Below are 20,408 nucleotides of genomic sequence, written 5' to 3'. Positions count from 1 at the left end.
AGGGAATTGGCCAGTGAAACGCCCCCTCAGAATAAGGTTCCCAGTGTCAAGCACCACTGGCGTACCAGCAAAGAAGAGCGTCACACCGGTTGAGCACCAGAGTCTCTAAATCACGCGCAGTAGAAATGTTAATTGTTTACTCTTTAAATGTCGTGAGATGGAAACCATAACCAAACTACCCTAACTACTTCACAGAAGAACTATAAGAATTATTTACTGCACACACAAATCAACTTCATATCATTAAACATTGGAGCATTTTGTTATATTGTATTTTGTATTTTATAAAAAGAATAATCCACTCGAGGCCGTGCGCTATAGGGATTTTATACAAATTAGTTCCGACCTCACAATCTGATTGGTTTAGAAGTGTTCTAAGTGTTCTAGCGTTTGTGAGAACAACTGAACGCACTGGAACTGGCTCGAAATGAACAAAATAGAATTTGACAAAGTGGGCTACAAAGTGTTTCATGGACTGGCTCTTACAAAACGACTTTAAGGTCAATTTGGGAACATTTGAAAAGGCTGAGCTAAACTTAATACTTAGGCAGTTATATGGCTCTATCTGCACTACAAAGGGTGAGCTTTACAGTATCAGCAGCTGTCTTGTAGTTAATCATTATTTTATTTTTTAGGTAGGCCAGGGAACTGTTCAGTTCACTTGTTGTGGAACTACTTTTTGGCGGAAGACACAATCCGTATTAAAGCATATTCATTATGAATGTCTTGAATTTTCTTCATTTATTTTGTAAAAAAAAATGATTTCGAACTAAATGTAGGCTTACTGTTGCCATGGTAATTAATCAATAGAACACTTGAGCACTGTTCTGTTGATAAATTACTATGACAACAGTAAGCCTACATTTAGTTCGAAATCAATTGTTGCGTCAAAAACGCGCCATATAAATGTTATTCACACGTGTATATCTACAAACAGAACTTTCTCACCTCAAAAGTTTGTACTTTTGATTAAGATTGTGTTTTCGATATGAGTTTTGATGACAACCACCTTTTGTACACAGGTATAGTGAGACTCCATTTCACGTATTCTTCTTTTGTAAAATGACAAATACAGGGTTGCCAACTTCTGAACTTCACTTGGAGTGAGATTTGAACTTGGAGGGGGGGTCGAGTGTAAATTATTGACGGGGTTGCGAACGTAAGTTGTTGACGGGTGGCGGGTTAAATTGTCACCGGGCGGGGTGTAAAACGGATACAAATTAAGTATTATATCGCGATCGATCGATCGCCAGTGGTTGGCGCCAGAGCGAACTAGTAACTCATTGAATCATATGGATCAGAGGTAGAGTCCTGCACCGGGTCGGGTAATATGCTGAAACGGGTGGGTTTTACACATACCGCAATTTTACGGGTGGGTATGCGGGCGGGTAAGTTAAATACGGGTGGGTAGCACATGAATATGTGGTCATTTTTAGTAGGCTTTTATTTGCTACGTAATGAACATAGTGTTACCTTTTGCCTGATTAGCGCCTCCCGATGGTGGTGGCGAAGCTCAGGGGAGCTTACTTATACCGTAGCTCCGTTGGCCAGAGCGGGCTGAACTTTACTCTTCACCCGTTCTGGGGTAATACCCAAACTTCGGTTCTTTTCCAGCGGAAACATGAGCAGAGGCTGGTTATAACGCAGTACCGGGCATTTATTGTAGCTTGCTTGGTGGTTTCAAAGCTAAATGGGTGGCCGTGCTAGAACAAAGAAAAATGAGGAGAGAGAACTTAGCGTGCTGCTCCCACCACAGCAGATAGGAAACTACTACCACCGTGAACCTATGCGATTTTATTTAGTTGTTATACTGGCATTTGTTCCCTCTCGTTTTGCATTGTGTTATGGCACCGGTTGGCTACATACATTTTCTTGCGTTTTACCAGTTGCTACTTTTAGATAGGAATAGCCTACTGTTCCTGCACCGCAACATTAGATTTTATTTTGTGTTGTACTGACGTTTTTTCAGAGGCGCATTGTAAAATAAAGTGCTCTATAGCAATACTTTCGATTTGTGTGATTTTTCACGGGTACGGGTGGGTAATGGGTAAAATATTAACGGGTCCGGGCGGGTACAGATTTAACTTTGAACCACGGGTTCGCGGGTGGGTGGGTGCTGTACTCTGCGGATATGGGTGGGTGCGGGTCTCAAAAAACGGATCCGTGCAGGACTGTTCAGAGGTAAATAAACTAGATTTTTTTTCAGCGTGAGAAATCGGATGTGTGGCGTGAGAGCGTGTGAAGACGGTTAAATGCGTGTGTCTCACGCTCAATGCGTGAGAGTTGGCAACCCTGCAAATAGTAATTCTTATCTATTAAAAAAAATAAGTGTCCTGAGAACTGTTGTAAGATGACTGGATATAATTTAAGAATCAATATAATTTGTGAACAGGAAATGGACTATTCATGGGTAACCCTGTCCAGAACATTCCAGTCCATCCTGTCAGAGCTGCTGGTAGGTTAACATTTCTTACAAAGCCTTAATAATAACATTACAAAAATCAAAACTGACTAAGAAACACATATCCTAAGATGCTAACTTTCAATGTAAATGTTTTAAAGTATATACGTTTGTATTCAACAATGCATCCACCTTAAATTTGTGAAAACACAATATTACAATGCCAGTATTTCTGTTGGATAGGACACATCCCAACATTTGGAGGTGTGGTTCCCCCACTGGTGTCTCCGTGGACGTATTATGGGAATTACCCACAACCAAACCTGATGGTTCTAGGAGGACTCCCCCACTCAGCCTTTGGCCAGAGTCAGCAGCTCCAGACCATGCCCAGCCCACAGAGCACTTTTGTCCCACTCAGGAAACAGGAGGAGAGCAGGACAGACCAGGCAAAGCGTAAAATAAGTTTTGATGTGTATGATCCTGGGAACTTTGAAGCCAGACTCAGAAAGATGATAGAGGAAGAAGGGTCCTGCAATTCACCTCAACATAAGAGATTAGGTCATAAAGACAATGACTGGACCACAGGAAAGGACGTCACAGAACTCGGAGTCCCTAAGACGTCAGTGATGGTGGGAGACCCTGAATCATCACATGCACACAGCAAGAGGAAGAGGAAGGCCAGCAGCCAAGAGAACAACAGAGAAGATTTGAGATGTGAGAGTAAGAGTCCAGTAGAACATGAGAGGAAAGATGCAGGGAAGAGGCAGATTAGTAAGAGAAAGAAAGAGAAAGGTGCCAATAATAAGAATGAGAGTAAAAAAAAGAGGGCAGATGCTGAACAGGCTGTTGCCAGGACCATCCAGGGAAAGGGAAAAAACAGGAAACAGGTCACCTCAGGAACATCCGCTGCCACAAACGCTGGGTCCACTGAGGTGAGCCAGACAAGTAGAAAGAAACTTGTTCAACAATTGGCGCAGTCCATCCAGGTTTTCCATGAGCTTGGACCCAAACCAAGTAAAGGTGACTCAGGTGACAAAAAAGGCAAGAACCTGCAGACACCAACATCATGGAGAACTTGTGCGGTAAAGGACTCACCTGGACTGGGAGGCATGCATGAGGAGAGCACTCAAAAAAACACAGCACAGGAGAGAGCTACACCCTCTCCGGCAGGAGAGCTTCCAATATGCTCGAAGCAACTGCATCTCTCAAACCGAGCTGTTCGGGGTAGGCCAAATATTTCCAAGATCGTGGCCTTCACAAGAAAATTGAAGAACAGACTGAGAAAAAATCTCCAGAATCAGTTGGTCCGACGCATCAGGACGCGGCCCTTTCCAAAGTCACACAGCAAGACCACTTCAGCCACTGACTGCTCCATCATTGTTGTTCCCAATCAGGGAGAAGAGAAAGACACCACAAAGTCCACCACACTGCAGCAGAAGGTGGAGGAGACAGAGACCACGAGGTTGACCACATTGCAGCAGAATGAAGCCAACGGGGTCCCCCTTAAGAGCCTGCAGCACAACACCTCCCCTACCAGAGATGACTGGTCTTTAATGGGCTTCATGAACCGCATGGGCCTAAAGACCAGGAATCAGTAACTCCAGGAGTGACTTCACCTTCTATACGCAAGAGTAAGTGGAAAAAAATGGGGGCAGACAGCTGCTTTGTTATGACCAATGTAGTTCTTACAACTAACATTTCTCTCATCCTACACATACTAAGACTTTCTCATACTTTGTATTAGCGGCATAATTCAAGGATGTCTTTTCAACACTGGAAGGTGCTATTTATATGGCTGTATTATTAGCAGCGTAACAGTCAAAGGCTGCTTATATAAAAACTCCCCCCTTCCAGTATCTTACTTTTTGATTCGTTGTCACCCTGTGACCACAGCAATGGCAGAGAGGGCAGTTACGCAGCTGACCTCGGAGGACAAGACCGAGCAGAAGATCCAGTTACGGCGACCCAAGATCGAGAGGCTGAAGCTTCGTGGCCAAGGCCTTTCTCCGCCCCTCCCGGCCCTGAAACGCTACTCCCACATGACGACAAGCTCAATTTAGGAAAAATTGAGGCCTGTGTAAGAGATATTAAAAGCTGGATGTCTCTAAACTTCCTCCAACTTAATGAGAACAAGACAGAAGTTCTCCTCCTGGGCCCTAAGGCCTCAAGACAGAAAATTCCAGATCTAGTGCTTAATCTCGCAGACTACCCCATAAGGTATGAACCATTTTAGGACAGTTCCTGAGAGTCCAACCCAGTTCTCAAGTCTATCTATGAGAATTTTGTGGTCAATGGTGTCAAAGGCAGCGCTGAGATCGAGCAGTAGTAGAACAGACATGTTTCCTGAGTCTGTATTTACCCGAATGTCATTGATAACCCTAATGAGTGCAGTCTCAGTACTATGATTAGGTCGGAAGCCAGACTGAAATTGGTCTAGACAGCTATTTGTGGACAGAAAGTGCATAATTACCTTGAAGGGTAGATTAAAAATTGGTCTATAATTATTCAACAAGTTTGCATCTAGAGTTTTCTTTTTCAAGATAGGCTTCACAACTGCAGTTTTTAATGCACTCGGAAATACACCTGACATGAGTGAAGAATTTACTATTGTCGTAGAAATTTTCTGGAAATGGATGAGGACTCAGACGTGGTTAAATGATTAATTTATTACAAAAATATAAATATATATAAATAGGACAAAGACAGACACAGACACGAGAGTCTCATTCAAGCATGACAACTCTGAAGGCAGGGGGGCAGTCCCCCTGCTTATATACAATCTTAAACACAATTCAGCAGTTCTAACAGCAGGTTATCTTTAGCGAAGCATGTTCCAAAACATAAGCGGCCAGCAGGCTACTTTGTCTCACATGTGTGTATCTCCTAATATGGACTTCCCTAGAGTTAGCGGAAGCAACTGATGTATCAGTTGAACACAGAGAAAGCTAAATGACCCAAGACTAGTAGCCTAGTGACTACCAGTTAACAGAGTGCTCTTACGCTCAGCACTCTCCCTGACCTGGGTCACAGTATAGCACACATGCATAATATGAACTGAACATAAGTACATGATTACACTGAAACACACTACTTCATTATTGTAGTCCTTCTGCTTAGTCAGAATGGACATGTCCTAAATCATAAAGTTCATAATGATCTCTTATAATAACTAAACATGATCTAATCAATGATGATTAGTCAATAATCAATCATTTCTGTCACACTATTTGAAGAATGTTCATTGATATTGCGGAAAAGACATTCTTTAAAAACTTGGTTGGTCATTACCATTATCAAGGCTGCAAGTGGATGATTTGAGATGACTCACTGTATCAATTAAACCTTCTTCGTTAATAGTACTAAACTGGGACATGTTGAACATTTTGCGTGGTTTTGGACAGAGTTGTATAATCCAGGTTCAGAAAGTAAAAATCCTCACCAGGATTTTGCTCAAGCTTGATAGATTTTTTTAATTAGTGCAATCCATGTAAAATTAGTGGAATCAACACAATCCAGGAAGCCTGAGCAAAATCCTGGTGAGGACTTTTACTTTCTGAACCTGGATTATACAACTCCGGTTTTGGATAGAAAATTGGCTCATTGGTGGATGTAGGCGTACAGATGGCTTGTCTGATATTATGGATTTTAGTATTAAAGAATTTTGCAAACTCATTACATCTCTCAATTGAAACTAGCTCAGGGGTCATATATGTAGGTGGGTTTGTTAGTCTGTCAACCATAGTGAAAAGCACTTTGCTATTGTTAATAATGCTAGAGAAGAAGGATTGTCGAGCTTTGCACATTATTTTATTGTAATCACGCAGCCTATCTTTGAAAATCTTTGTACGTGAAGGTTGGTTTTACGCCATCTGAGCTCAGCCTTTCTGCATTCTCTTTTTTGGTGCTGAACTGCAGGATCATTTCTCCATGGAGCTTTCTGCTTACATTGCATGGTTTTAACTCTAACTGGTGCAATCTGATCCAAAATACTGGCAGTTTTTGAGTTGAAACTATCCAGCAGAGTATCAACAGAGCCTGATAGTTGGCAAGGTGCAGAGCACACTTTGGTAACAAAAAGTGCAGCTGTCCTTTCATTTATCTGTCTTTTCTTTAACCTAACCTGCCTGGCATTGCTATGGATTGAAATCCACATTTCAAAAAATACACAGTAGTGATCAGACAATGCAACATCCTTAATACAGGCTGAAATGTTAAGACCATTTGAGATAACCACATCCAAAGTGTGACCATGGCAGTGCGTGCTTCCAGACACATGCTGAGAAAGTTCAAAAGATTCAAGTACATCATAGAATTCTTTGGCATAACTATCAATGGTGATTATCAATATGAATGTTAAAATCACCAGCAATAACAAAATGATCAAATTCAGTAGAAATAAAAGATAACATATCTGTGAAATCATCAATAAAATTCGCATTGTACCCAGGAGGCCTGTAGACAGTTACTAGTAATATTCTTTGTACCCCTTTTAAAATTGCACTCAAATATTCAAAAGATGTGAAATCGCCAAGTGGTAACTGTTTGCATTGGAAAGTATCATTAAACAGCATTGCTACACCTCCCCCTTTCTTGCCATTGTGAGAAACATTTAAAAAGTTAAAGTTTGGTGGAGCCGACTCAGTTAGCACAATATCAGCACTATATGAATTTAACCATGTCTCTGTTAAAAGCATGAAATCAAGCCCATAAGATGTAGTTAAATCATTAATTAGATAAGACTTGTTTGTAATAGATCTGATATTTAGTAGAGCTAACTTAATAACCTGTACATTTTGGTTCAGAGACTGAGATACTTCCAACATACTGTAGGTTGGATGTATTCACAGTATCTGACCTAAACTCCTTGTTCTTTCTGCTTCTGATCAGAACTGGAATGGGAGAGATAATTGGGACACAGGGTCCATGCTTGTTTTGAAAATATGTACCGCTGATATCAACACTGTAGCAGCACGGACCCAAAAGATGTAAATTTTCCTTTACGGTGGTGGAAGGTGGGTGGAGCTCCTGCTGGTGATGAGCTCGCGAGCGGAGCTGTCTATTTGGTGGATTATGAGCTTGTTTTTTACTTTGAGGTTGTGGGGGAGATTTGTTTATTAAGGACTGTGGGGGAGAAGTTGAAGTGATTTGCCGCTGTACCTGAGGACTCGCTGACAGTGAAAGTGTCAGTCTTGTCCCTACAGATACAAGCTTCTCCATGGTTTCTGGGAAGTTCAGGTGAGGTGATGATGAGATGGAGGATGGTGTAGATTGTCTATTCGGTTGTGGTGTTTCTGGCAGCTGATACAGCACATGGCTCCCATCTAATTACTCCGCATCCTCTGTGGGGGGAGGATGTTGTGTCTCTGTAGTGGCGACGGTGTCCTTGGGTGTTAACGCTGACATTTCTTCACCAGTTGAAACAGAGAAGTTACACAGAGAGAAAATAAAGTTTTCTGACAGGAGATTGACACCCCTCTTGTTAGTTTGCAGTCCATCTCGATTGAAGAATTCTCTCTTCCCAAAAAACAGATTGAAGTTGTCAATGAAGTTCAGTTCATTTGACCTGCAGGTTTTCTGCAGCCAAACATTTAATGCCAGTAGCCTTGAGAACATATTGCAGCCCCCTGCAGGCACAGGGCCACTGATGAATACCTGACTTAATGCCGGAGTTGCTGCCACACTCCAGAAATGTTTATAATCTAATCTGTCCTGTGTATGTCCTTATACAGAGCTAATTTTCCCTGTTTTATTTTCTCGAGGAACACAGATGAGGAGAGACAAGCCTTTTCCAGAGATCCATCCTGGGCCAGCCACCTCCTGCCTAACCAGATATGCCTACACCAAAATGGACATTATCCCTTACAGGTCTAAATTGTTCTTCTGTGTAAATTGTTGTCATTGGCATGGTGACTGGCGTCGGCCCAAAAGAGTATTTTCAAGTGTCCAATACTCATCTCTGTCACACACACATCACCAATAAATGTAACAATTCAGCATGAAATAAAAAAACAGGAAATACTAAGGCCAGCAAAATGGTGGTGGATCCTCCGTGGTGGTGGTGCCATCACCGTTTCCTAGCAACAGACGTCACGCCACACACCCGTCCCACAAAAAAATGTCTTCTGCTACACACTCCACCACGTCCCCAGAAACGAAAGCTTATGTAGAGATGCAAATGTGAGTGGGAAGAGGCACATTGATGACTGAATAGCATCATTTAAGGCAAATTAAGATGAATTTAAGGCAAATTGAAAGGTTTGTAAAATATTGACACTGATATGGTACAGATCATTGTTATTACTGATTCAGTTTCCTATTGAAACTACTATTGAAAGAACAAATCATGTCAATAGATTAAATCTAAACCTCTGTTTAACTGTTTGAATGATCTGATTCAATTTAATTAAGAATTTGTCATCTCACTCATTCTCTCCAGGTTACCGCAGCACCACACAGTCACAACCTCAGTTACAACAGTGCTGACTGTGCACATAAACTGCATCAAAATATTCTTTCAAAATATTCTTTCAGATTAAAAATTTAGGGAGAACAAAGGCAGAGGCAGTGGTTAAAGATGTCCTTGCTCCAAAGGCAGTGGGTGACGTTGTGAAGGCCCTAACATCAGATAAATCCTGACCATTCTCATTACACACAGATGCATCAAATAAAAGCAACAGGAAGATGTTTCCCCTCGCTGTTCAATATTTCAGTCCAGAATGTGGGATCACCATCAAAATGTTTGATTTCATGGAGAATCCAGATGAGTCTGCTGCCGGGATTGTAGCTCTGATAGACTGTGCATCAGACTCTGGAACAGCTGAGCTGATTTCTACCTCACAAACTATCTCTGGACTCGTTCTCGCCCCCTACTGTGCAATTTTCCTTTGCACATTTATTTGAGACACCTACAGCTATATACATATTTACAACACGCGTTCATGGAAAGAAATAAAACAGTATTAAATTGAGTCCTCTTAATCAGAGTTTAAAGATCGGTGACTGCAAAGTCACATAGATCCCGTCATCACATACATTACGAGCCTGCTCTCCCAGGCTCGTCCCCCCTCTGCCTAGTTACACCCCATTATATTCTATAAGCCCCTCCCCAAGAACATTCCATTCATGATACATTATTTGAAAAAATAACTGTTTTTGCACAATTTCTTGCGTGTGCTGACACTCTGTATCTCCAGGGTAGTTAATTTTGCGATGTAGTGCAGCCTTAAATTGTGAAATACAGAGACAACAAATGACAGGAGCATGAAATTATGGTTCTCGATTTCGAATTGGGTTTCGGCAAAGTGCTCCCCGAGTAAAAACACATCTTCAGAACCAATCTCAGCCCGAACGAACTGGTTGACAAAGGACACACTGACACCTGTTGATTTTTGGCGTATCACACGCTCTGCTGCTCTGACCACCTTCACTGTTCCATCTGAGGGGATCATCAGACCACCATTGTTTTTAAGTTGAAGCAGGTGGTAGCTCTGGTCAAAGGATGAGGGTACAGCACCTTTGACAAGGCTTGCACGGCACACCTCACAGGACAGTTTTTTCAGAATTTTTCAGACAACAAACCCTGAAATGTAGACCAGGGCATTGTCCACAAGACCACCAAAGCAGGTGGGCAGGTAACTGTGGTCACATATGACTGCAGAAATGTTTGCAGATGGGGACGGGAGCTCTTCTTCTACCATTAAAGCAGAGTGCATGTCTGCAGCCGATAGTGATACAGTCTCATCTTGTGCTGCCACGTTGCCCGACGTACTTGGTGAGACACCACAGCGCACCATCAGACGATGGAAAACGCCCTGGAACTGCCCTGCAGTGGGACTGTTATTCCAGCCTCCTAAAAAAATCTAAAACATTTGCACACTTAGATGACAGAGATATTTAATGAGGACAGTCATAGTCATCAAAGACACATCTTCTAAGGGTAAGTGTGGAAACTGTATAACCATGTTTCCTCACAGGCTATGAAATGTAAGTATGGTAATAACTGTATAACCATGTTTCTTCCACAGGTAGGCTATAAAAACAAATGCATAGGTGTCTGAAGAGGTCTATAATATTGTAAACAAGTGATGTATATTCTCTACTAGAATGCCCACCCAGATGGTACCAATATCCGCTCTGGCTCACGGACTGAAAAGACTAATTATAATGTGAAATTTCTACCTGATGCCCTGACAGAATGGAACAAAAGTTCCAAGTGATCCTGACTGAAGCGGTATGTGCAGACATAATGCTGGACTTGGAATTTTTTGTGTTCCTTGTTGCTACAGGCTAAAATATAAGAAACTTAAAACAACTTCCATAAAACATTTGAATTAGTATACTACATTGTATTGTAATACAAAATACATCACTAACCCCTAAACATGCAGAAAGAACAAAAAGTAAAAACATGTTTTTACCTTTTAGCAAAGTATGATATTAACTTTTGTTTCACATATGTATCATATATACATCTAAGTACATTACAAATACGTGCTTTCATGATGTGTGTGTGTGTGTGTGCGCGAGCGCGCGTGTGTGTGTGTGTATATATATATATATATATATATATATATATATATATATATATATATACAGTCATACCCCTGTCAAATTTTGACTTAAATTTACTTTTATTTAACCAGAAATTATATTTTTGACTGGAAATCTCCCAGGAGATAATACGATGATGTACAAGAGGCATCATTGTGGGGAAAAAAAATTCTCAGCTTTTATTCACATTTGAACAAAAAGTAGCATGTCCAAAATTATTCAGACCCTTCTCAATAATTAATAGAAAAGCCTTTATTTACAGCAATCAAACGCTTCCTGTAATTGCTGACCAGCTTTTTGCATGTCTCCACTGGTATTTTTGTCCATTCATCTTTAGTGATGAGCTCCAACTCTTTGAGGTTGGAGGGTCTCCTTGCCATCACCCTGATCTTTAGCTCCCTCCACAGATTTGTTGGTATGGGAGGAGTGAGGTAGTTACAGGCTGCAGTGTGCCTGTAATCAGGCATGTGATAAGGGCACCATGGGGTCCTTGCAGCAATAGCGTGGCTAAGCTAAGCAGCACAACGGGACGACAGGGTTGGAGCGTGAGCTCGACTTTACGGAGTGTTCGCTGTTGTAAGGTACGGTGCATTTTCACTCATGTATTCTGCTTTTAAATGTGAGACTAGTGTCCAGTACTAAGTGTTTAGTCCTGCTCTTATATCGAGGGAGAGGCCCAGACGAGGCGCCTCCTGGTGCAGTACTATTGTGGGAGCAGAACTGAGTCATTAGTAGTTTTGACGGGGTTAAAGCAGGTATGTTTCACTTGTATACGGAGTTTTATGGGTTGGGGATTTAGTTAAGCTACATAACTGGAGTGCAACCTTTAGCTTTGCTCTCTAACCACCTGTGCCTTTTAGTTTGCTTAGCTAGCCCCTGTAGCTTCTTGGCCTTAGGCGCTAACCACCTACAGCTTCTATCTTTGGCTGGTATATAATGCTTAGTTATTGCTGCTGCTCCTTTATAAGTTTAGTTTAGACTTGATAAAGACGAGGTTTGGTTCAGAGCGCCGATTTTGGATTAAGAAAATGTTAATGTTGTGGATATTACAACTTGTGTTTGTTTCCCATCATTTTTGTCCCATGAGGCTGATATCATGTTAACCCTTTGAGTTGGTATGTTTTGATAGCTTGCCAACCTTGATGATTATGTTTGCTTCATCTCCTGTCCGTTTACGTGTCCTAAACATGACAGGTAAACAAAAAAAAAAGTATCGTTTCAACAACGTACAGACAGCAGGTCCAACCACCACTGCTGTGTGCCATTCTGCACAGCATCGACAAGGTGTAATTCCTACCTGAGCTTCCACACCTTTCCAAAGGACTCAGAACTGCAGAAACAATGGATGGTTAAGATCAGGAGAGATCATTTTATCGTCACGAGTACTTCCCGAGTGTGTTTGCGACATTTTATCGCTGCTGATCTGCTCGAACCTCCCACTCCTGCTGGACGACGACGACTGCGACCTGGAGCTTTTCCTGTGCTATTTCAATGGAATAACTATACTATTCCAACTCCATGATCTGGAGTATGGGAAAGAACAGAGCGTCCACCCAACACTGATCTAACAGAGATGCAGACTGACCATGATGATGATGACCCCTTACCGTGTCATGAACATGACTACTGCGTCAGTAATGAGCCTGCTGCGCTTGATCTCTCCCTCAATGAAAATGAAGAGGAGATATCAAGGCTCCGAAAACAAATCGAAGACTTAACTGTCAGCAAGTTCTGTTTGGAGCGGTTTTCTGCCTCTGATGACGACATACGATTCTTTACCAGGTAAATACAAAATATGGCAGGACACAGTATACGGATGGGCCTTCTCTGGTGTCTGAAATACATTGTGAATGAAATAGCGATTATATAACTTTATATATAACTTTTATATTCCACAGATTTGCAAACCATGCCCGCCTGATGGGCTTTTGGAAGCAAATAGAGCCAGCCACCCACAACATCATACGGGTTACAAGCGCACGGACTGTTGAGAAGACTGATCAGGTCCCTCACTCTGCCAGTACAACGGTAAATGTTTTCCTGTTGTCCATACAAAGCATGTTATGTCATCATTTTCAAATTAATCTTTACATCAAAAGAAGTTTTGATAGTCATAATGTAATATGACAATAGGATAATGTATTTTTTTCCCCAGGTTCTTTAACCAATTGATGAGATTTTTCTCTTCATGAACTACCCGTCATTGGGACTGATGCAAAAGGATTTGGCCCATAGATTTAGAATCCATCGGTCAACTGTTAGTCGTATTATTAACACCTGGGCCAACTTCCTTTATACTGTATTGGGAGCTGTTTATGTTTGGTTAGATGTGGACACTGTGAAAACTCACCTCCCAGATGTGTTTCAGGACTACGCTGACACTCAAATAATTTTAGATTCCACAGAACTGAGATGTCAAACTCCAAATTCCCTTCTCCTTCAGAGTGAAGTGTTTTCCACTTATAAATCACACTGTACATTCAAATGGTTGCTTGGGATAGCCCCTCATGGCGCAGTGACCTTTGTGTCTTCTCTTTATCAAGGTGCTATCAGTGATAAAGAGATCTTAAAGCAGTCTGGCATTGTGGCCCTCCTTGACCCATCTATGGCCATCATGGTGGACAAGGGTTTCCTTGTTGAAGACTGCGTTCCATGCAAAGTCCACATACCCACGTTTCTGTCAAAGAGAGCTCAACTGTCTAGGTCAGAGATCAGAACGTCACAGTCCATTGCAAGACTGAGAGTCCATGTTGAGCGTGTGATTCGCAGAGTCAAAGAACATAAAATATTCAGCACAGTGATCCCCCTTTCAATCACAGGGAGCATAAACCAAATTTTTACTGTTGCCTGTCTTTTGGTGAATTATCAAAATGGCCCCTTGGTAAAAGCCTGGGCAAACAATGGCTAATCTCAATCCAGAATTAGACAGATGATGTAATGTGAATTACGGCGATTTATTTATTTATTTTTTTCTCTAACCTTAAAATGATCCCTTTAAGGTCAGGGGTCGGCAACCCGCGGCTCCGGAGCCGCATGCAGCTCTTTGATCCCTCTGATGCGGCTCAGCTTTTGAATAGAATTAATGAGTATTTAATTACCGTATATTATTTTTGAGACTTAAAAAAAATGTTCGGGTGGAATTTCACAAATGTCCGGTGTTTCGGTTCGCTTGAGTGACATGTCATCGTCACTGAAATAAATTTCCAATTATTTTTGCTTTTGTGGCTCCGAGTCAAAAAGGTTGCCGACCCCTGCTTTAGGTCATGCTAGTCTGTAAATATTGGCTGCAATGTTAAGGTACAGTGCAATATGATTAATTGTATAAAATGCTTTCACTTTTATATGTAAAATTGACAACACAATACAACATTATGTATTTCTTAACTTTTACTGTATTTGTAAAAAATGAAACTAATACAATTGACAGAATAAATTGAAATTGTTTTAATTGTTCATGAGTTCATGTCTTCATTATGATTTTCTATTGCTTGGGCATAGAGAGGTATTTTGGCATGTAAGTGTTAAAGAAAAACATGTCACACCTCCTTTTCACCTCTTCTAATACACTGCTATCTCTGTAAACTCGCTGCATAAAGATATCATCATGGGCACAGATAACTAAATCACACCACTGCATACCAGTAATCAATAACTGGAACTGGATTTGCCAATAATAACAATGGCTCTCCTTCATTTTGTGTAGGCCTTGTGCCACTTTGAGGAATTTGCAGTCTACATAGCTTTGTGCATTTGGGCACTTAATTTCAACAAGCCCAAATGATGGACGCTCAAGTGGGTCATATACAAGTCCATCAGGTGATGCACCCAGCCAAGAGGCATCTGGATGAATCACTAGCCCACACTTGGTCAAGTTCAAGTTTTTCAGAACTGCACAGTCCTTTAAGGCCTCTGTTTCCATTTCAAGTCCCCTCTTCACGTGTGCTGTTTGTCGTGTCCCTCGGATTATCCTTTCTGCCAGGCTTTCTGCAGCACCTGGACCTCTAACGTGGCTCACCTCTCTGAAATGTGAGGCAGTCACTCTTTCTCTCCTAAGTGAATGCCACTCAGGTGTAGCACTTTTGGATCTTGGTGCCTCTTCAATAAGGTGTGACTGTGACAAGGCCACAAAAGGTGTTGGAAAATGCTTGAAATTGTAACTTCATTTCACAACAAATATCTGTCTGACTGAACAGTTATTTTGTGTTAACAAATACGAGCATCTTGCAATTCCAGGATGAAACATGAGAGAACGTGAAGACGTTACGATTGGGTGTTTTGAAAATAAACAACCATTAAATAATGTGATGATAAAGCGAATAATTTCGAGTACATGTATAAATATTTAACTTATCCCAACAAACATGCGACGTCAGAAAGACGTTAAAATCAAGTCTGTATCACGTCGGTCAGTCCAGACCCTTTTTTGCATGTCTGGTGGACGTTCAAAATCTGACAGTGTGACTAGGACCTTAACCTTTTAACTTAACCTTAACGTCTATGACGAGTTTTCTATCTGAACGTTTGACTAGGACCTTTATTGGATGTCAGGACGTGCAAAAACTGCAACTGAACGGCAGTAATAGACGTTTAAAAAAGACGTCGCTAAAACTTTCATTCTGGCTTTTCAGTGGACGTCTTTTGAACATCTGACAAAGTGTCTTTGCTCGTGCTGGGAAATATTGAAATGGACCTTGAAAGTGACATACAAGTGTTTGAATTCCACAAGGTGTATGAACCCTGCAAACATGACTTTGTTCATCGCGCTGAAGCGCGGCGCACGCGAGGTCGTGCACCTCTCGAATTTTGTAACTTCGCACGCGCCGCGCCTCAGCGCAATGAACAAAGTCATGTTTGCAGGGTTCAATTCAAGCGCTTGTACCAATATTTCCCAGCACGTTAAACTTAATTAAGTTAAATATTTATACATATACTCGAAATGATTCGAAATATTGCGCTTTTAATCACATTATTTAATGGTTGTTTATTTTCAAAACGCCCAATCTTAACGTCTTCACGTTCTCTCATGTTTCATCCTGGAATTACAAGAGGCTCGTATTTGTTAATGTAATACATGAAAACTGTTCAGTCAGACAGATATTTGTTGTGAAATGAAGTAGTTACAATTTCAACATTTTCAAGTACTTTAGCCTAAATTGCAGCACTTTTCAAACCTGAAACACAAAGCAGCATTAAAATTCGTCAGGTAAGTGTTCATTCCCCTGTTTTGAGGGGTGTTTCTTTTATACTACCACATATAGTTTCGGACAACACTGCAAAGCGGAAAGTATAAAGCCTCCACCGCTCGCAGAGGTTCGCACGAGGTGCGCGCGGAGTCGAGCGCTATGGTCACTCAACCAGGCTTTAGCGCCCTTCGTTGAAATGTTCCAAAAGCACCGCTTGCAAACGGGCTTGTTCAAGTCCTTCAGTTTTCCATCTGTATCTGCTTCGAATCCAACAGCACTGCGTTTGCTTTAGCTGCCATATTAGCATTACAAACTGTCCTGTGCATTACGGCAGCTTGGGTGGGTCAAACGAAAGCGCATTTTATGTAAAAAGACTCGATACTTAAGGGAAACGAGTATTGTACCGTTTCAGAATGTTCAGTATCGATACGTATCGATATATCAATTTTTTTGACAACACTAATCTGAAGTACAACAAGGCTAAATTAAATTTTGAAGAGAACAGATCAGATCGTCTTATCAGATGATCAAAAGCATATATTTTTTTAACCACACACTGTAATCTGCCTATTAAATTTGGTACTACATACCTAACTCCACTGGCTGTAGTAGCACCTGGTTTTGGCTTTAGGACAACCATGGCATCCACGGGTCCAGGCTTCACCCCCTATTAATTTAAAAGATGGTGTTAGTAAAGTGACTGTGATACATTAACTAACATTAAATAATGAAATAAGACAAACCATTGTTGGTGGTTTATGCCACTTCTGTTCTGTCTGTGTGCATGAAAGGACAGGAGGGATCGACAGACATGCCAGATTCAGAATAATGAGCAGTCTGGAAAAGCAATGCAACCAAGTGGTTGCAGATTCCCCTGTTAATGAGCACAACTGGCATTGAATCACGTAATGTCATCTGAAATACACAAGAGGCAATATTTAATATCTTGAAAAGAAGACTTCAGCAATGTCAATAGGCGCAATATCTGTCCCATCATGTTGGTAGTGGTGAATGTCACTTGTCTATTGTCTCATGTAACGTTTGTGCTGTTTTGCATCACTCTTAAAACACTTGGCTATACTGTCTTTCTATTCTACAGTGTTGTGCATGGTTCAATCTACTAGTTCAGATTTAAACTTCATTTTCACTCCAGATGAAATGCTTACACATAGGAGTGAAACAGGCCTACTTATATTTATATTATTTTGTTGTTTCCACCACCAACAACAGAACAGTGCAGGTTTTACTTCAACTGCTTCTTGAAGAGTGTTATCAGAATATGTTAATAGGTGTAAGTGTTGCAGCCATATGTTAATAAAGAAGTTAAGATGAAAGATTTGAAAGACAGATTGACAGATTTTAGAAAATGCAGTTTGAAGAATAGCTGAGGTGGACTATATTCTGCTTTTGAGTCATAGAGGTAGATAACAATAGCTCGAACTGTAAAATAAACTCCCATTTGTTTACTATAGGCAATATAGACTGCTAATGATTCCCACTCAGCTACTCTGCATTTGGCTACCATTGTAAGCTTTGAAAACCAATGCCTATGGTTATCACAGCTTACGTGAAGTAAGAGCAAGGATAAAAGATTGAACTTGTGTTGAACTCACTTTTGATCTTGTTCAACAGAACTTTGAACGTGACACTGAACAGAACTCGTGTCATTTTAACCAGTCCTACTCTCAGCTGGTGTGGCGTATCTGTTTTCTTCATAGATCTGTAGCAGTGAGCCCTCACTGTTATCTCGTTAGCCTTACTTTTGCCTGATACTTCCATCAGAAATACAAACATGTTTTAAAAAGGCATTTCTAGTACTAGGACAGGTTGGTTCGTTACTAAAAACAACATCACTTCATTAAACTGCCACCTCAGGCTAGCTAGCTAACTAGCGTCAGCCACTTACCTTCAAAATTGCAGAGGTAGGATGAAACGTAGAACTTGAAACCCTTTTCAAGTTGACTCTGTGTCGTTGTACTTGATGCTCTGACAATACGACGCACATCGTTGACGGTAAATTTCGGGAACTCCAACAGGCACCTTGTGAATTTAGACTCGGCCATGACATCGGCACTTCCGCATACCAACCGGAAATACGGTACCATCCTGACACCAACGAGGAAGTGGTACGTGCACCTAGGCCATTGTACCGGAAAAAGGTTAACTTCATGAAGCAGTGGACATTATCGCCATCTGGTGGACAGTGAAAGCAGCGTCTTTTATTTATTCATTTTTAGCCTTTAACTCCATATTGTTTCATTAAAGTTTTTCACGTTTTGTCAATAAGTCAATAAAGGAAATCTGTTTGTTGTGATTTGTTGTTTCTTATATATCTAGCTGGTTTGGGTTCTTATTTTTACACTTTTTAAAATTAATCACATTTTTTAATATGTATACGTATATCGTGAATGTTTATGTATGGATGTAAAAATAACAAAAGTGCTTGTGGAAAAACAAGTTTGATTTATTAGTGATTTTAGTGATTGTGGACATTAGCATCTTTGTTTTCAGTTTTTATTCAAAAAGAGGATTTGTTCCACTGTGCTGGGACACAATTTTTCAAGCCTCACACAGCACTGAGGAGACTGGTGTACATAAAAATTCCAGTGCAAGCTGATAGAGGTGGAGATAAACCGTGGAACTATTGGGTCAGTCAGGTATCTTTGAACCTCAACAGTAAATCCCACATTCCCTCACCAGAAAAAATAAACACACATGATGGTCAAAGAACAGGGGGCTGTTCCACGAAGCGAGCTTATGAAAGCGGCGCTTATTAGAGTGAGCCTCGCTTGAGTTAGCCAAACAGTTCACTTCCGTCTAGTTCCGTTCCACTAACGAAATCCAGACGCAACCTGTTCCCGCTAATTCAAGCCAGGCTTTTGAAATCGGCGATCATGCGCGTGCACACAGTATTTACACAGCCTCACTAATCGATATTCGAAAAGGCAAGAAAATGTCGAAAGAGCTGAAGGAACGAGCAGCTTTTTTGCTTCTTCTGCTGAACATGAGCTACTTATACGTCTGTATGAGGAATATAAATACATTATTACGAAGAATGGCAACACGTCCTGTTTTCATAAAGTCAGAGAAGCTGCCTGGCAGAATATTGCAGACAGACTAAATGCGTGAGCATATAATTTAATCCATTCATTGGCATTTTAAAAGTGTTATAGTAAATTAATAATGTTAATTAATAATTTCCTGATTTAGAAGTAACATGAGCGGGGTTAAGAGAACGTGGCAGCAGGTCAAGGTGAAATATAAAAATATACTCCAGAATGGTAAGTACAGTTGATTAGTCCAATGTGCAGGAAAAGGTAAAACACCATTTTAAATAACTGTATAAAATATTTTAGCAACCAGAAAGAAATTTCTGCCTGTTCAGAAAGGCCAGCTGTAAGTCGTGTGTGTCTATGTATCTGTCTGTTAATGTGCTGTGTGATCTCATGATTTGTGTTGTGTTTAAAGGAAATGGAAGAACAGAGAGAAGACCCTCAGACCTCCATGTCCAGAGCTCACACCTCTACAAGAGAACAAGTGAGTAGTAGTTATGCAGTTCAACATGAATAAATACTTCTCAATCTTGACTATACTTCTGTTAGGTCCTGATATGTACCCTGATATGTACTATTCTCTTGCAGGAGCGAGATGAGTTATTACTGTACACATTGTACTATTCTCTTACGGGAGCGTGATGAGTTGTTGCTGTGTGATTGTGCTGTTCTCCCGAGGGAGCGTGATGTGCTGTGGAATGTGTGTTGTGTTGCACTACCTGAAGTCAGTGGTGCTAAGCCAATGCTTGTTACATCTTGCATTTTCTGCATTTTCATGTGGTCCAAATACATGTTATTGAACGTGTTGTCGGTTCCCCTTTATATTTCACTCCTCAATCACTCCAACATTAATTCGCTGTTACCGTCTGACCTAGACCGGGCGGTAACACTTCTGTCTGTAACGTATAGAACACGCTGAGAGGGATCCTGATGCGGAATAACACGATCTTTATTAGGATAACTCTGTGTAACTAGCCACACGATGAGCACAGTGACGTATGGCAGGTGCAGAGCAGTAGCGTGGGAGCGGTGGTCAGTGCGGTCCAGGGTCGAGAGGCGAGGGCAGAGTCCGGGAGGTATCCAGGGGTCAGACAGGAGAGTCCAACTGCACTCTTGGCATTACTCCTTTTTGCAGTATTGCCACCTTGTGCAAAACTGCACAGGCTGCTTTAATGTCACAGGCTCTCTCAGGGGTCACTCTGAGATGGCGCAAGCAGTTAA

General features: G+C 41.2%; 2 protein-coding genes and 1 long non-coding RNA gene across 7 annotated transcripts; 2 read left to right on the top strand and 1 right to left on the bottom strand.

The window, feature by feature from the left end:
• The first annotated feature begins 916 nt into the window (after positions 1–916).
• Positions 917–4,153, top strand: LOC143522565 (uncharacterized). Its single transcript, XM_077016272.1, has 3 exons — positions 917–1,022; positions 2,393–2,455; positions 2,645–4,153. Exons 1-3 carry the CDS (start codon positions 989–991, stop codon positions 3,997–3,999), a joined length of 1,452 nt encoding a protein of 483 aa, XP_076872387.1. The 5' UTR covers positions 917–988; the 3' UTR covers positions 4,000–4,153.
• Positions 4,154–11,363: 7,210 nt separating this feature from the next.
• Positions 11,364–14,344, top strand: LOC143523498 (uncharacterized). Of its 4 annotated transcripts, none has more exons than XR_013133371.1 (4): positions 11,364–11,532; positions 12,163–12,733; positions 12,850–12,979; positions 13,107–14,323. XR_013133371.1 is itself a non-coding variant. In XM_077017988.1 (3 exons), exons 1-3 carry the CDS (start codon positions 12,525–12,527, stop codon positions 13,519–13,521), a joined length of 366 nt encoding a protein of 121 aa, XP_076874103.1. In that variant the 5' UTR covers positions 11,555–12,524; the 3' UTR covers positions 13,522–14,344. The 4 variants fall into 4 exon arrangements, 2 of the variants coding, with proteins under 2 accessions (XP_076874103.1, XP_076874104.1); XR_013133370.1 differs by having other exon boundaries at positions 12,146–12,733; XM_077017988.1 differs by lacking the exon at positions 11,364–11,532 and having other exon boundaries at positions 11,555–12,733; positions 13,495–14,344.
• A 1,655-nt stretch (positions 14,345–15,999) lies between these two features.
• On the bottom strand, positions 16,000–18,269 carry LOC143523497 (uncharacterized). Of its 2 annotated transcripts, XR_013133369.1 has the most exons (4): positions 18,041–18,269; positions 16,878–17,049; positions 16,725–16,801; positions 16,010–16,122 (listed from the first exon to the last, which is right to left on the bottom strand). It is a non-coding gene; the product is annotated as an uncharacterized LOC143523497 (long non-coding RNA). The 2 variants fall into 2 exon arrangements; XR_013133368.1 differs by having other exon boundaries at positions 16,000–16,801.
• Between the last annotated feature and the right edge of the window lie 2,139 nt (positions 18,270–20,408).

Source organism: Brachyhypopomus gauderio, chromosome 9 (assembly GCF_052324685.1).
Source record: "Brachyhypopomus gauderio isolate BG-103 chromosome 9, BGAUD_0.2, whole genome shotgun sequence".
NCBI lineage: Eukaryota > Metazoa > Chordata > Actinopteri > Gymnotiformes > Hypopomidae > Brachyhypopomus > Brachyhypopomus gauderio.
This window is presented reverse-complemented; position numbering and strand designations above follow the sequence as displayed.